This window comes from Lycium ferocissimum, chromosome 2 (assembly GCF_029784015.1).
Source record: "Lycium ferocissimum isolate CSIRO_LF1 chromosome 2, AGI_CSIRO_Lferr_CH_V1, whole genome shotgun sequence".
NCBI lineage: Eukaryota > Viridiplantae > Streptophyta > Magnoliopsida > Solanales > Solanaceae > Lycium > Lycium ferocissimum.
In genome coordinates, this window is record NC_081343.1 from 7,413,301 (window position 1) to 7,429,662 (window position 16,362).

Genomic DNA, 16,362 nt, shown 5'->3' on the forward strand with positions numbered 1-16,362 from the left:
AGCATCTCTGTTCCTTCCTATGGTTTGTCCCCTACCTATGGTGGTGGTGTTTCCATTGGTAGGATTTGTCAGGACTCTGCCGGGAATCATGACTTTGACTGGCAGACCGGAAGCGAGGGACACGATGGTTTGTGTCATCTGATCCATCTCCTCCCTCATCGATAATATTGCTCCCTTAGGATCTGCATTGCCTCACCACCAGTCTCGTCGGTGGGAATGTTGCCTTCGGTGGTGCGGCTGTCCTGCCCCCCTCCTGTTGCATCCCCTTTTGGATCTTGAGGATGCAAACAATCCAATGGTACTTGGAGGGCACCCCTTCCAGACCTATCAAAAAGTTATCTGAATTATTTCTAATATTCGTCTTGTCGTTTGCTCCTGTCATACTTGAAATGGATACTTAGAAAAACACGAAACTCAAGAAAAATTAGTAAGACAAACGATGGTCACAATGACAACAACAACTGTCCTGGCTCCACAGTGGGCGCCAAACTGTTTACCCGAAAAACGGTTCAGTTGAATTTGTGTTCGTGGTCAAGGACACGTGGATCAAAATGACCCGTAAATTAGTACAATATGCAAATAAATTAGAATAACATGAAATAAATCAAAGCAAGGTTAAGAATAGCCTGAGCCTCGGTTGAACCCGATACTAGTTCCTCCGGTCAGGCTTGTGACAGATAGCTTAGCAAAATAGAAAAGAGCTTTAAAATAGAGCAATTGTATATGTGAGTATGAATTCTCTTCTATTTCATGTCCTTAATATGGGAATTATAATCTCTATTTATACTAAGATCTAGGGGCACACATTCCATGTATTATGCCCCTGCCAATTATGAACATTAACTGAGTAATAATAATAATAATAAGCAGGGACCATTAAGCCTAATAATACCAATAGATAACGTCCAACTCGATCCTTAACCCGCCGCCCTCGTCTACTCGTTACCCGGTATCTTAGAACTATGGTTGGACTCGTATCGTTAAGTTTTAGTGGAAAAACTAAAAGTTTGAACGTTTTTTGAAAATGGTTGATAGACCTACTTCGGGAAACCATAACCCTTGATTAGTTGGCAATTTGGGAAAGTACCCTTAATGAAAATTGTAGTACGTAGAAATACCTTTCCAACCATATAAGGAACAGGCCTATTAGAGATCGGAGTAGGGAGATATGATTGTCTCAAGATGGCTAATAGTAAGGCGCTTAAGATTCGATAGAATCGGCTAGTTTTCGATACATCTGCCTTCCAGCCCAATTTTGTGAAAATACATTAAGAATTTGAGAAAACTTAAAGCATGAAAGTTGTAGATATTTAAAATAACTTTCCAACGATATATTGTGGAGGCTAAACGGAGCTTTGTGCCAGGAGTTATTCTTATTTTAACGAACATCGTTAGAAATGGCCTAGGGAGACACCCCGGGCGCCGCGCCAGGCCAAAATCAAAGAAAAATATAAAATTCATCAGGTCTTGTAGTATAGGCCTAGTGCGTCGCCCCATGCGATGCTCGGGGCGATGCACCAGGCTAAATTATGACGACCTTTTTTCGAATTTTATATGTACCCAACTCCGAAAAACTTTTTCCACTTCATTCTAAACCGTCTTTTTGGAGAGAAAACACCCTAGGGCTTCCACAAAGCATCCAAGGTGACTTCCTACTCAAACCCCATTGATTATTACATCAATCTAACAAAGATTAACTCTAGAAGCATCATCTATTCCATAGATTATCGATTGAATCTTCGTCTTGGACAAAAGAATCCTAGAATCCGAATTCAAGAGGATTGAACTTCAAAAAGGTAATACTTCTACTGTCTAATCACTTATAGTTGTGAATTGATGAGTTCCTGGGAGAATCGTAAATATGTTTGATAGAGAATATCATATGAACTATGCTAGGATTTTTGGATTATTAACTTAGGATTCTTATGGTCATATGCGTGATGAAGAATGATAATACTTTCATCAAATTGAGATTGTAGAATCACCTAGAAGTAATAGAATGGGAATTGGGAGAAGAAAACACCATTAATGAAGGTTGTGGAGCATTATGCCCACTAAGTGTTTGATAAAATGCTTAGGTGACCAAAGCATGAATATTATTGCTAATATGGAATCCCTTTTAACTTGTGTTCAAAGCAACCCATATATATATACATAAGTCCTCACGGCTACTAAAATGATATACAAAAGTTCAATGTGATCATCATGGGACATCAACAACCCACACGTACGTATCTACTAGCTTCTATTAGAGTACTAGATATAAGGACGGGACAGGACCCCGTCGTGCCCAGAATATATATACACAAAAGAATATGATCATAAGTAGCACCTCCGGAATAATGGAGTGCTCCTATGAATCTGCTGATAAGCTCCTACGGATCCGCACCGTCTCCCTATCTACCTGTGGGCATGAACACAACGTCCAAAAAGAAAGGACGTCAGTACGAACATTGTACTGAGTATGTAAGGCATGAATAATAATAGCATAATAAAGAAAAAGAAACATCAGAAGATATAACCCGATTAACCTTCAAAAGAAACACATGTATACATATCATATACATTCATCATCGTTAACCCGCGTATATATAACCATATATAACGCCCACCATATAGTGGTGTCATGTCCGCGCCATCTAGGCATCCGGTGTAATCATCTCATGCCCGCCACTTAGCGGTGTCATATCCCGCCATCTAGGCATGGTGGAATCGTATGTACCCCGCCTTAGCGGTGAAATGTCCGGCCATCTAGGCACGGTGTAATATCATCATCATATACATATCATAAAGCATGCATAAGAACTCAAAGACAATCTATAACTCTATCGGGGTGACGTAAGGTCGAGAACCCCCGATTCCATTATGGAGTAATCATAATCATCATACCTCACCTCAAGGAACTAACATTATAAGGTGGGTCTAGAAACAATGAACAACATCAAAGAAACATATAAGGATCATTAACTTCATAGAAATATCATATCATGGGCTTTAGGAATCTTTAGACTTAGACTCATCATCATCATTATCATATATTCGTAACATAGCATCTCGTAAAAGCTCTTCATAAACATTGACTCATATTTTCCGGAATGTAAGAAGGTCATGGAGAATAAGGAAAATCATGTCATAAGAATCATGCCTTAGAAAAGAAGGGACTAGCCTTACATACCTTTTCGTTTAGCTACTTTATCACTTGAACGTTCCCCTCCAATATTCACGTTTCTACCTTCAAGAGAGTTCGTACTAATATTAGATAATCGATAACATAAGCATGCTTGAACTAAAGCTAGAGAAAATTGGGCAGCATCTCCTTTGTTTATACAACTTTCTCCATATCATATATCAACTCCCAAATGTCAATAACAATATTCATAATATCATACTCAACAATCTTCATCAACCATACATTATTCAATTCTCCTACTTCCATTTCAAGGGCATCCATAACCATGGTCATAATACAACATTACATTCATCCTCATATAATGTTTCTCCCATGTTCTTAATATCATTTATAACATAACTATACTCATAACATACAAAGAATCATGATTCATATTAAGCTACTACTCAAAATGTCACTATTCTCATATTTGTAACCCATTTTCTATTTCCTTCTATAATCCAAGTCTTTTAACCTCTCAATAATCTAAATAACATGAATTGATCATAAAACTTACCTTTGATAGTGTAGGAATAGCCTTTGGATGAAAATACTTCACTTGAGAAAAACCCTAGCTTCAATCCAAGAGATTTCTTGACTTGTATGAAACCCTAGCTGAGCTTCTTGCACTTGATTTCCTTGGTTTGATGAAGTTGATCCTTAATTTCTCTTGAATTCTTGTAAATGAAGTGTGGAGAAGTTCTAGAGACTTCTTGAGAGTGTGGAGAGTGAGAAAAATGAGAAATGAAATAATGAACTTGGGTCCCTTATTTATAAAACTTAAAAATCGTCCCGTACCAAGTTTATACGGACACACATACGGTCCGTATAATTTACGGTCCGTATGTGTGACCGTATAAGTGAATGTATATTTCCAATGGAGACCTTTCATCCCCCTGGATAGGTTATACGGTCACCCTTATACGGGACCGTATCTTTTATACGATCCGTGTAAAGGACTGTACAATCTACAATTCCCCGAAACTTGTCCTCGTCGACCCGTTTTGCCTCCAATCCTTATGGAACCTTCTTAACACTTGTTTAACACTTCATTAACAATCTAAGAGGCATTATAACTCTTCTTTAAGACATCATTAAGTCAACATTAACTCGGTACTTTGCAAATCCTTTCCGAAACACAATGTATACTTCGCCTTTCTTAATGAACTTTCTTCTCTTGCCTCAAATGTCTTTGGAATCTTAATTAGAACCATTAAGTACCTTTTTTACTTATAGAAACATCATGTACTTCTTACCCTACGTTAGTCTATTCATTGTGCAATGACATGAAATTTTTCGAGGTGTAACACTCTTCCCCCCTTTTAAACATTCGTCCTTGAATGTTAAGTTCTTGGGAATTCTACAAAAATTTCGCCAGAGTTTCCCCCGTAATATGGCTCTACCATCCTGTCACAACAGCCCACAATAACAATGCCTCACAGGGCTACAACACAATAGCAATAAATTATGGCCACACACGACCAAAAGCATGAAAAGAAAGCATACATACCTCATAATGTTGATGTCTCATCTTGGATCTCTTCCGGGGGTTGAAATAAGTGCGGGTACTTGGACTTCATATTTTCTTCCGCTTCCCAAGTCATTTCTTCTCGGTTATTATTTCTCCATAAGACTTTGACTGAAGCTACTTCTTTGTTTCTAAGTCTCCGTACTTGCCTATCTAGTATAGCAATAGGTACCTCTTCATAAGTCAACTTTTCTGTAACTTGAACATCATCTACCGGCACGATCCTAGTAGGATCTCCGACACATTTACGGAGCATTGATACATGAAAAACCGGATGGACTGATTCAAGTTCTGAGGGTAAGTCCAATTCATAAGCTACTTGGCCTACCTTGCGGACAATCTTATAAGGTCCAATGTATCGAGGACTCAACTTTCCTTTCTTACCAAATCTCATCACACCTTTCATCGGTGATACCTTTAAGAATACCCAATCATCAACTTGGAATTCTAAGTCTCGCCGACGGTTGTCCGCATAAGATTTCTAGCGACTTTGGGCTGTCAATAATCGATCTCGGATAACCTTGACCTTTTCCACCGCTTGTTGAATCAACTCAGGGCCTATTAGTTGTACCTCTCCTACTTCAAACCACCCAATTGGGGATCTACACTTTCTTCCATATAGAGCTTCATACGGGGCCATCTGAATACTGGAATGATAGCTATTGTTGTATGCAAACTCAATAAGAGGTAAGTGGTCATCCCAACTACCACCAAAATCTAGCACACATGCCCGTAACATATCTTCCAAGGTCTGAATAGTGCGTTCGGCTTGCCCATCAGTTTGTGGATGAAATGTTGTGCTAAGCCTTACCTGAGTACCCAAACCTTCTTGGAAAGACTTCCAAAATTTAGCTGTAAATTGTGCTCCTCGATCTGTGATAATAGATATCGGGACACCATGAAGTCGCACAATCTCTTTAAGATACAACCTTGCATAATCTTCTGCCGAATATGTGGTTCTGACTGGAAGAAAATGAGCTGATTTCGTGAGTCTGTCCACGATCACCCATATGGAGTCATACTTGCTTCGGGAACGAGGTAACCCTACAATGAAATCCATGTTAATCACTTCCCATTTCCAAGTTGGAATCTCCATTGCTTGCAATAATCCTCCTGGCTTTTGATGTTCAATTTTCACTTGTTGGCAATTTGGACATTGAGCTACAAATTCTGCTATGTCTTTCTTCATTCCATCCCACCAATACATTAGCTTAAGATCGTGATACATCTTTGTCGCTCCCGGGTGAATAGAATACCGAGAGAAATGAGCTTCTTCTAGAATTCGACGACGTAATTTCGCAACATTCGGAACACATAGCCTGTCTCGGTATCTAAGAACTCCATCTATAGAAATTTCAAATGGAGACTTCTCCTTCTCATGAAATGTATCTCTATAGTGGCTCAACTGAGGATCTTCATATTGACGCTCTTTCACCTCCATGTCCAAGGATGAAATAGTTGGATTATTAATATCAATTCCTGCATTGCCTGAATCAATTAGACGAACTCCGAGGCTGGCTAGCTGGTGGAGCTCACGGATTAATTCTTTCTTCTCCGGAGGAACCTCACATAGACTACCCATTGATTTGCGGCTAAGTGCATCAGCCACTACATTCGCCTTTCCGGGGTGGTATAAAATACTCACATCATAATCTTTCAATAATTCCAACCACCGTCTCTGTCGAAGATTCAACTCCTTCTGTTTGAAAATATATTGGAGACTCTTGTGATCTGTATAAATATCAACATGTACACCATACAAATAGTGTCTCCACATCTTTAATGCATGAATAACCGCAGCCAATTCAAGGTCATGGGTCGGATAATTCTTTTCATGTTTTCGCAACTGCCTTGAAGCATAGGCAATGACTTTACCGTGCTGCATCAACACACATCCTAACCCAACACCAGAGGCATCACAATATACAACATAACCATCTGGCCCTTTCCGGGAGTGTCGGATCGGGGAAGTTAATCTATCCTTCAATTCTTGAAACTACGCATTCACAAGCATCAGTCCATTGGAATCTTGCTGACTTCTGAGTTAGCTTTGTCAATGGTGCTGAAATAGAGGAAAACCCTTCCACAAATCTTCTATAGTAACCTGCCAATCCCAAAAAACTACGGACTTCTGTAGGCGTTGTAGGCCTTGGCCAAGTCTTCACAGCTTCAATTTTCTGAGTATCCACTCGAATGCCATCAGCTGAAATAATATGGCCCAGAAAAGTCACAGAATTTAACCAAAACTCATATTTCAAAAATTTTGCATACAATTCACGAGTCCGAAGAATCCCAAGGACAATACGCAAATGGTCTGCATGCTCGGATTCTGTCCGAGAGTATACAAGAATATCATCAATGAACACGATCACGAACAGATCTAAGAGAGGCCTGAATACATTATTCATCAAATTCATAAACACCGCCGAGCATTAGTCAACCCAAATGACATTACCCGAAATTCATAGTGGCCATATCTCGTTCTGAAAGCTATTTTAGGAATATCTTCTTCTCTAACTCTCACTTGATGATAACCTGACCTCAGATCTATTTTGGAAAACCACTTGGCACCCTGTAATTGGTCAAACAAATCATCGATTCTCGGGAGAGGATATTTATTCTTTATCGTCACCTTATTCAGCTGCCTATAATCAATACACATTCGTAAAGAACCATCTTTCTTTCTCACAAATAGAATAGGTGCTCCCCACGGTGATGAACTGGGCCTAATAAATCCTTTCTCAAGCAAATCTTTCAATTGTGCCTTTAGCTCTTTCAATTCTGCAGGAGCCATTCGGTAAGGAGGAATAGAGATTGGTTTAGTATCCGGTAACACATCAATAGCAAAATCAATCTCTCTTTCCGGAGGAAGACCTGGGAGTTCATCTGGAAATACATCCGAAAATTCATTCACTATCGGGACGGATTGAAAAGTCGGTGGCTTTGCTTCGGTGTCATGAACTCGGACTAAGTGATAAATATAGCCTTTAGCTATCATCTTTCTTGCCTTAAGGTAGGAAATAAACCTACCTTTGGGAGACGTTGTATTACCTTTCCATTCAAGCACGGGTTCTCCCGAAAATTGGAATCGAACAACTTTCATTCGGCAATCGACATTGGCATAACATGAGGCCAACCAATCCATACCCATAATCACATCAAAATCTAACATTTCCAATTCAACTAAATCAACTTTAGTCTGACGATCACATACCACAATTATACAATTCTTGTATACTTGTCTAGCTATCACGGGATCACCAACCGGAGTAGATACCTCAAAAGGTTTAATTGGCTCGGGTTTCACCCCAATACGACCAGCAATATAAGGAGTAATATAAGACAACGTAGAACCCGGATCTATCAATGCATAAACCTCATGAGAGAATATAGATAGTATACCTGTAACCACATCCGGGGAGGACTCAAGATCCTGTCGTCCGGCTAGAGCATAAATACGGGGCTGGGTACCACCTGAACTGGATGCTCCCCCTCTGCCTCTACCTCGACCTGCTGGAATCTGGGGAGTCTGCCCTATCGGGCGCACAGACGAAGAAGAACCAGCTGCTGATCCTGTGGGCTGAACCCCAACTCTACCACCTCGAGGGACAATCACGCATCACGTGCCCAGTCTGTCCACAAACATAACAAGCATCTGAACCTTGGCGACATGGGCCCGAATGTAACTTTACCGCACTGACTACATCGTGGGACCGGTGGTCTCCTCTGGCTATAATCACCTCCAAACTGGGAACCTGAGACCCTCGAACTCTGACCCTGTCCTGAATGAATGGAGCGGTCAAATCTCCTGCCTGCAAACCGGGGAGGTGCACTAGTCGCCGACTGGCCTGAGTATCTAGAATATGACTGCCTCGATCCCCCTCTATAGTCGCTACCGGCACCCATAGATCTGGCCCTCTTACTCTGCCCTCTATCAATATCGCGCTCACCCCTTTGCGGATGTTGCTGCTCTTCTAAGTTCTGGGCATGGGCCTGAATACGGAAAATATCCATCCCTTCTTGCAATGAAGCTGTCAAGCAATCTTTAAACAAATGTGGCCCTAAGCCACTCACAAACCTATGCACTCTATCTCCCATATCGGCCACCATAGTCGGAGCATATCTAGCCAATGAATTAAAGTGAAGGCTATACTCCCGGGCACTCATATTTCCTTGTTTTAAATTCAGAAACCTATCAGCTCGGCCTTCGAACCTCGGGTGGCAAATAGTGACGAAGGAAAGGCATCTACAAATTCTTGCCAAACCGGGGAGGTGCATTTTCCTTCCTTGAGGATATCCAATTATTATACCAAAGAACCGCCACATCCCGAAGTCTATAAGATGCCAACTCCACAGATTCGGTATCGGAGGCATGAATAATTTTTAATGTTCTCAACATCTCATCAATAAAACCTTGCGGGTCTTCATCCGGCTTTGACCCAAAAAACTCTGGAGGGTTTAAACTCATAAAATCCCGGGCTCGAGTACTAGTCGCCCTGTCACCTGAACCTGTACTCTGCCGCTGTGCCTGAGCGGCAACTAACTGTGTCAATAAATGAATAGCTTCGGTCATTTGTTGACCCGAAGCAGCCGGTGGAGGAACTGGAGGCATAGGAGCTGGAGCTGAAGCCCCCTCTTGTTCTTCTATAATAGGCGGAGTGTGAGAGGTATTAGATGGAGCCTCATTATGTGATTCACCTTCTTCTACATTAGTTGGCGGCTCCCTTTCTATCCGCCTTTCTGTCGTAGCCTTGCCCTTCTGGGCGGCTGTAGCTTTTCTCTTTACCGGCATTGCTGAAATCATAACACACAATTAGGGAGGAGAAAATCTTATAACATGGCTCTATCGCACGATCTAGTAAGAAGAAGAATGGTCATTTTTCCTAAATGCCCCGCAGCCTCTTGTTTATAAGTGTGGCGCGCTTCACACCCATAAACGAGACTCTACTGGACACGGCTCGTAGACACACCCTAGGACGGAACTGCTCTGATACCACTTTTGTCACGACCCGACTAGGGGCCATGACGGGTACCCGGAGCTGACTACCGAGCACCACTCATTAAGCTAATCATCATACTCAACCTGAACATATATATTCCCCAAAGCAACCCATATCTATACATAAGCCCTCACGGCCACAAAAATAATATACAAGAATATAATGAGATCATCGTGGGACATCAACAACCCACACGTACGTATCTACGAGCCTCTACTAGAGTACTAGATATAAGGATATATATACAGACCCCGTCGTGCCCAAATATATATACACAAAAGAATATGATCATAAGTAGCACCTCCGAATAATGGAGTGCTCCCCGTAAATCTGCCGATAGCTCCTATGGATCCGCACCGTCTCCCTCTCTACTTGTGGCATGAACACATCATCCAAAAGAAAGGACGTCGACGAACATTGTACCGAGTATGTAAGGCATGAATAATAATAATATAATAAAGAAATCAAGAAACATGAGATGAAGATATAACCTGCACTTAACCTTTAAAGCATGCTAACACATGTATAATATCATCATATACATCATCATATATACCCGCGTATAACCATATATATATATATATATATATGTCGCGTCCGGCCTCTAGGCGTGGTGTAATATATATGCCGCCCATTATCGCGGTGTCATCCCCGGCCATCTAGGCATGGTGTATATCGTATCAGCCCGCCTTAGCGGTGGTGTCCGGGCCATCTAGGCACGGTGTAATCTCATCATCATACATCTCATAAAGCATGCATAAGAACTTAAGAAAACTATAACTCTATCGGGGTGACGTAAGGTCGAGAACCCCCGATTCCATTATGGAGTAATCATAATCATCATACCTCACCTTGAAGGAACTAACATTATAAGGTGGGTCTAGCAACAATGAATAACATTAAAGAATCGTATAAGGATCATTAGCTTCATAGGAACATCATATCATGAGCTTTAGGATCTTTAGACTTAGACTCATCATCATCATTATCGTATTCATAACATATCTCTTAAGCTTTATCTCATAAAGCTCTTTATAACATTGACTCATATTTTCCGAAATGTAAGAAGGTCATGGAGAATAAGGATAGTCATGCCATAAGAATCATGCCTTAGAAAAGAAGGGACTAGCCTTACATACCTTTTCGTTTAGCTACTTTATCACTTGAACGTTCCCCTCCAATATTCACGTTTCTACCTTCAAGAGAGTTCGTACTAATATTAGATAATCGATAACATAAGCATGCTTGAACTAAAGCTAGAGAAAATTGGGCAGCATCTCCTTTGTTTATACAACTTTCTCCATATCATATATCAACTCCCAAACGTCAATAATAACAATATTCATAATATCATAATCAACAATCTTCATCAACCATACATTATTCAATTCTCCTACTTCCATTTCAAGGGCATCCATAACCATGGTCATAATACAACATTACCTTCATCCTCATATAATGTTTCTTCCATACTCTTAATATCATTTATAACATAACTATACTCGTAACATATAAAGAATCATGATTCATATTAAGCTACTACTCAAAAATGTCACTATTCTCATATTTGTAACCCATTTTCTATTTCCTTCCATAATCCAAGTCTTTCAACCTCTCAATACTCTAAATAACATGAATTGATCATAAAACTTACCTTTGATAGTGTAGGAATAGCCTTTGGATGAAAACACTTCACTTGAGAAAAACCCTAGCTTCAATCCAAGAAGATTTCTTGACTTGTACAAACCCTAGTGAGCTTCATGTTCTTGATTCCATTGTTTGATGTTTTGATCCTTAATTTCTCTTGGATTCTTGTTAAAATGGTGTGGAGAGAGTTCTAGAGACTTCTTTAGTGTGGAGAGAAAAATGGAAATGAAATAATGAACTTGGGTCCCTTTTTTAAAACTTAAAATCTGTCCCGAATATAAGAATTTACGGACACACATACGGTCCGTATGAATTATACGGTTCGTATGTGTGACCGTATACATTTACTCCAATAGATCCCCTTCTTTCCGGAAGGATTATACGGTCAGATATACGGGCCGTATCTTTTATACGGTCCGTATAAAGGACCGTACAATCCACAATTCCCCGAAACTTGTCCTCGTCGACCCGTTTTGCCTCCAATCCTTATGGAACCTTCTTAACACTTGTTTAACACTTTATTAAAAATATAAGGGGCATTATAACTCTTTTTTAAGACATCATTAAGTTCACGTTAACTCGGTGCTTTGCAAACCCACACGGCTTATACTTTACATTCTTCAATGAACTTTCTTCTCTTACCTCGAATGTCTTTGAAATCTCAATTAGATTCGTTGAGTAGCCTTTCTTACTTATAGGAACATCGTATACTTCTTACCCTGCGTTAGTCTAACTATCATACGATGACATGAAATTTTCCGAGGTGTAACACTAACTCTCTACGTTTGGGAATGTTAATGATTCTCCCTATGACACGTTCGTTTACGACGTTACTAATTGCCTCAGAAATATAGTTAAGCTTAGTTCCTTGAATGGTTGCAGAAATTCTATCCCCTAGTTTCATAATTCATTCATGACTTTCATTCCGAATGTTGTGAGCTCAGTATGTAATCGATATAGACTTGTGTTTGATACTCATGAGTCTCAGTCTAGAATCCTCAGCATGTTTATAAATAGTTAAAGCTTCAGTTCTCATAATCAGTTCATGAAAGCTTCAGTTCTCATAATCAGTTCATGAATACATGTCTGAGTGAATCATTGCCCAGTATGTTAGTGTTGTATCTTTCAGCGTGATTCTCAGTTCTTTTATGTAAATTGTTTAATGATGAACACCCGTGTTGTTAGGCCTAAGGCCGTAGTTATGTATACATATACTTGGGCCTGAGGCCGCAGCTTGTGCACATATATATTAGGCCTGAGGCTGCAAATTATTTACTCAGATAAACAGGTGGTTCCTCATTTAGAACATGGAGTATTCATATCTTTACTTCCTTATTTCAGTTATCAGTTCAATTTCAGTATTTACAGTTCTTTCTTTTAGTTGCTTTACATACCAGTGCAATTCAAATATGCTGACGTCCCTTTTGCCCTGGGCCTGCATCGCGATTTATAGGTTGACGATTCTTCTTGTTAGGATCTTCTTGTATCAGCTGCTTGGTGAGCCCAGTTCTCTCAGGGCGTTATCATACTTTCAGTCTTTATAGTAGTTCTGTTAGTGAGGTATGCCGGGGGCCTTGTCCCGATAAATAGTTAGTAGTTCAGTACTCTTTAGAGGCTTCGTAGACTATAGTCCAGTCAGTCAGATGTTTAGCAGCTTTTGTGTTAGCCTTGTCGGCTAATTATTCAAAAGATTTCAGCATTTATAATATTCCAGTCAGACTTTTAGTAGATCAGCATGTGTCAGTGTTATTTCTGCATTTAGTATGTTTGATATCACATGTTGATTCATCCAGCCAGTTGGTTCGTTCGGTCACATGCAGATAGGCACCGAGTGTCGTGTTACACCCAGGCCATGGTTCGGGGCGTGACACTCTCCTCTAGAGTTATTCCAATAGCCTTCCGAACCAAGCGGTACCTCCGGTACAATGAAATCACTTCCGGTGACATTAAGTGCTAAAATGGGTTTCAGATTTTTATTAAAAGCCATTTTTCCAGATTTATTTAAAAAAAATAATTTTTCAGATTGTTTTTAAAAAAATTACCACGTAGTCACCACTATATAATAAGTTAAATGTTCATGTTACCCAATTCAAATGACCAGGCTTGCTTATGTGGGAATATGTTAGAAATGAGGGGTATTTTTGAAATTTTACTAATGGTAGGGGTATATTTGGCCCTAACTTGTAACGGGAGGGGTAGATTTGGCCCCAACTTGTAACAGAGGGTGAAAGTAGCCAATTTATGAGAGTAGGAGGAGTATTTTTGAACCTTTTTGCCATATATTAATTAGTGAGAGCATTTTTGATCGAATAAAGTAATTGGAGGTAAGTGTTAACCAGAGGCACATTTTTTGGGGACTCTTGGTTAAAAGGCCCATTTAAGTCTTCTATCTAATTAAAAGGGTTTCAAGTTTTTTTTCTTAGTGAAATGACCCACTTTTTAGATTAGGTAAAAAACTCTAATTTAGTTGTGATTTAGAATTTAATTATTATGTCAGATTAGTACCCATCTTTTATGAACTACAAATTGGTCCAAAATCAATAATAAAAAACAAAAACAAGAAAACCCTCCAAAAATCTCTTTCAACGTCTTTTTTTCGTCTTTCTTCTATTGTTCTTCTTCCACTCTCAATCTACCCTCTATGCATATGATTGTGTGTTATTGAGGTCCTAAAACTCTTCTCTTTTTGGTGAAGTTGATTTCAACAAGCTATATTTGGAGAAAGATGGTGTTAAAGTTTTAAAGAAATAGTCAAGCTCAATTTAAATCCGATTAAAGACTGTTTTGGAGTAGCATTAGCCTGGGCTTCTGTTAAAACATTGTATCAAGACCTCAGTTTGAAGGTACACAAATGAATTTTATATATTTGTAGAGTTATTATGCAGATGGAATCTGGTCTGCAATGGACCGATTGTCGATCGATCTGACCGATTATATATCAGTCCTCTATGTTATTCAATAGCTGACCGATCATAGTAATTAGTCCGACAGATTCATTATAGATTTTTTTATTGTTTATTTCCATGTTTGCAATAATGTTTCATTTTACTAGTTTCTAATAACGTTACATTATTTATTGTAGGTAGGTACAAAATCATGACAGGAGTTGTCTTACTTGTTGATTATTTTGGAAAGTGGGTAGATGACAAGAAATCGTGGAGATGGAATTCTCAAAATGATACAGTTCGAACAATGCTTGTGAGCAGTGATGTTACCTTTGATAAATTCATGGAAACTATCATTAGAAGAGGTGAATTGAGTTGCGGACATGATCCTGTTTGTGTCAAGTATATGACTAATGCAGGTGCTTTTTCGAGGGAAAAAGCTCCGCCAGTTGAACTAAAGAATGATGAAGATGTCCAAATTTATTTGAATGATATAAATGGTGAAGGTGGCAGGCCAATGTTACGGGTTTCCTTGATTGAAATTTTTTTGGAAAGCGGCTGTGGTTTGAACAACCAGCAATTTGAGAATGAAAATGTCTGCACGCACAATGATGATTTTCATGGGGGAGGAGAGACAAATACTTTTATTGAAACTAATGAGCGTGTAATAGAAGATGTTCTCCCTTGTGAAGTGGAGAAATTTATGGAAACTAATGAGGGTATAATAGAAGATGTTCTCCACGCCAAGTTGAGAAAGAGGTTCCACTGGATAACGAAGATGATGATGTTCAGTTGCCTGTCCAAAAGCCTCTCCTAGTATAGGAATTGCTTCGAAAGCCCACACCTATATTGAAAACAAAAAAGTACTAAATAATATTAGTATATAAATTTCAGATCGATACATAACTTGTCATGACCAATTAAATTTCAGATCGATACATAATCTGTCATGACCAATTCAATATCTATCTCACCATAAAATTATTTAAGCTTACCATAAAAGCCCAAGGGAATCCTTGCAAGCTATAACCTTTAGATGTGGAATTATTTTCCTTCCATTCTGCAGACTTTTTCTTTAAGTTAACATTTAGAAGGAACTCAACTGTCATCTCAAAAGAACGCCTACCCCAAGGATATGCATTAAAGTAATCCAAGTTTGTCACCATTTTCATATTCTTTATATCAACAGTTCGCTTTTGATCACCAGCCCATAAAAAAGACTCAACAAACCACACCATAGCGATCTTCACTTTGTTTTGCGCATCAAATACTGTCACTCTTTAATATTTCCTTTAAATCATTTCCCGTTAGACTACTCTTTTTGTTCAACACTAGATCTAAAAAATCTTATAACGCCTACTTTACATCATATAAAGCCTTACCGGTGGGAATTTTTCCACGAATTCAGTCCGGTAATCATGTAAACTCCTTATTACCAAATCGAATTGGCTTACCATCAATTATGAACCAAACCTCCTTTTTCTTTAAGCTTACAACACGTCGTTGTAGAAGATAGTGTACGATTTGGCCACAAAAATTTTTGTTCCAATTCTCTAGGTTCACTTTTAATAAGCAGCCAAAACAACTATTCATAAATTGGTTGTACACTTTTTCCTTCTCCAAGTAATATTGTATAATTTTAACAACATCCCACCTTGATAAAATGCTCACAAGTCCATCAAAGTGATCCTCGTCCTCCCGATTCCTTACGCAAACCATATTGGGAGAGGTCTGCGAGGTTTCACGTTACGGTATCAATAATATATCATTCTCCTCGAGGATTCATCCCCATTACTAGATGTCTCGAGAAGACTCATCCATCGTCACTATTTGTTTTAGAAGCATTATCCCCGTCACTAACGGTTTAGAACTCGTCCCCCTCGCTAGATATATCGTGTTCACGAAGATATTGTAACAAATGTAATATCAATTAGACACATAAGGAAAACTAAAGATTGGTGTCAATATTTTAAAGGACTGATTGTAAATCGATCCGACCAACTATTAGTTGGTCCATTATATATTTAGAAAATCAGCCTGATTTTTAGATTGTTCAGATTGATGTACTATCAATCGCACGATTTGGTAAACAAAATATTTTAGCCTTTTGGATGATTTTATAAGCGGATCGAT

At 39.1% G+C, this 16,362-nt stretch overlaps 1 protein-coding gene across 1 annotated transcript; it reads left to right on the forward strand.

Moving 5' to 3' along the window:
* The first annotated feature begins 13,699 nt into the window (after positions 1–13,699).
* On the forward strand, positions 13,700–15,046 carry LOC132047395 (uncharacterized). The gene is made up of 2 exons (XM_059438446.1): positions 13,700–14,187; positions 14,427–15,046. Exon 2 carries the CDS (start codon positions 14,441–14,443, stop codon positions 15,044–15,046), a length of 606 nt encoding a protein of 201 aa, XP_059294429.1. The 5' UTR covers positions 13,700–14,187; positions 14,427–14,440.
* The last annotated feature ends 1,316 nt before the right edge of the window (positions 15,047–16,362 follow it).

Excerpts from the sequence above, each read along its gene's own strand:
- LOC132047395 (XM_059438446.1), top strand. The coding sequence starts at position 14,441 with ATGACAGGAGTTGTCTTACTTGTTGATTATTTTGGAAAGTGGGTAGAT.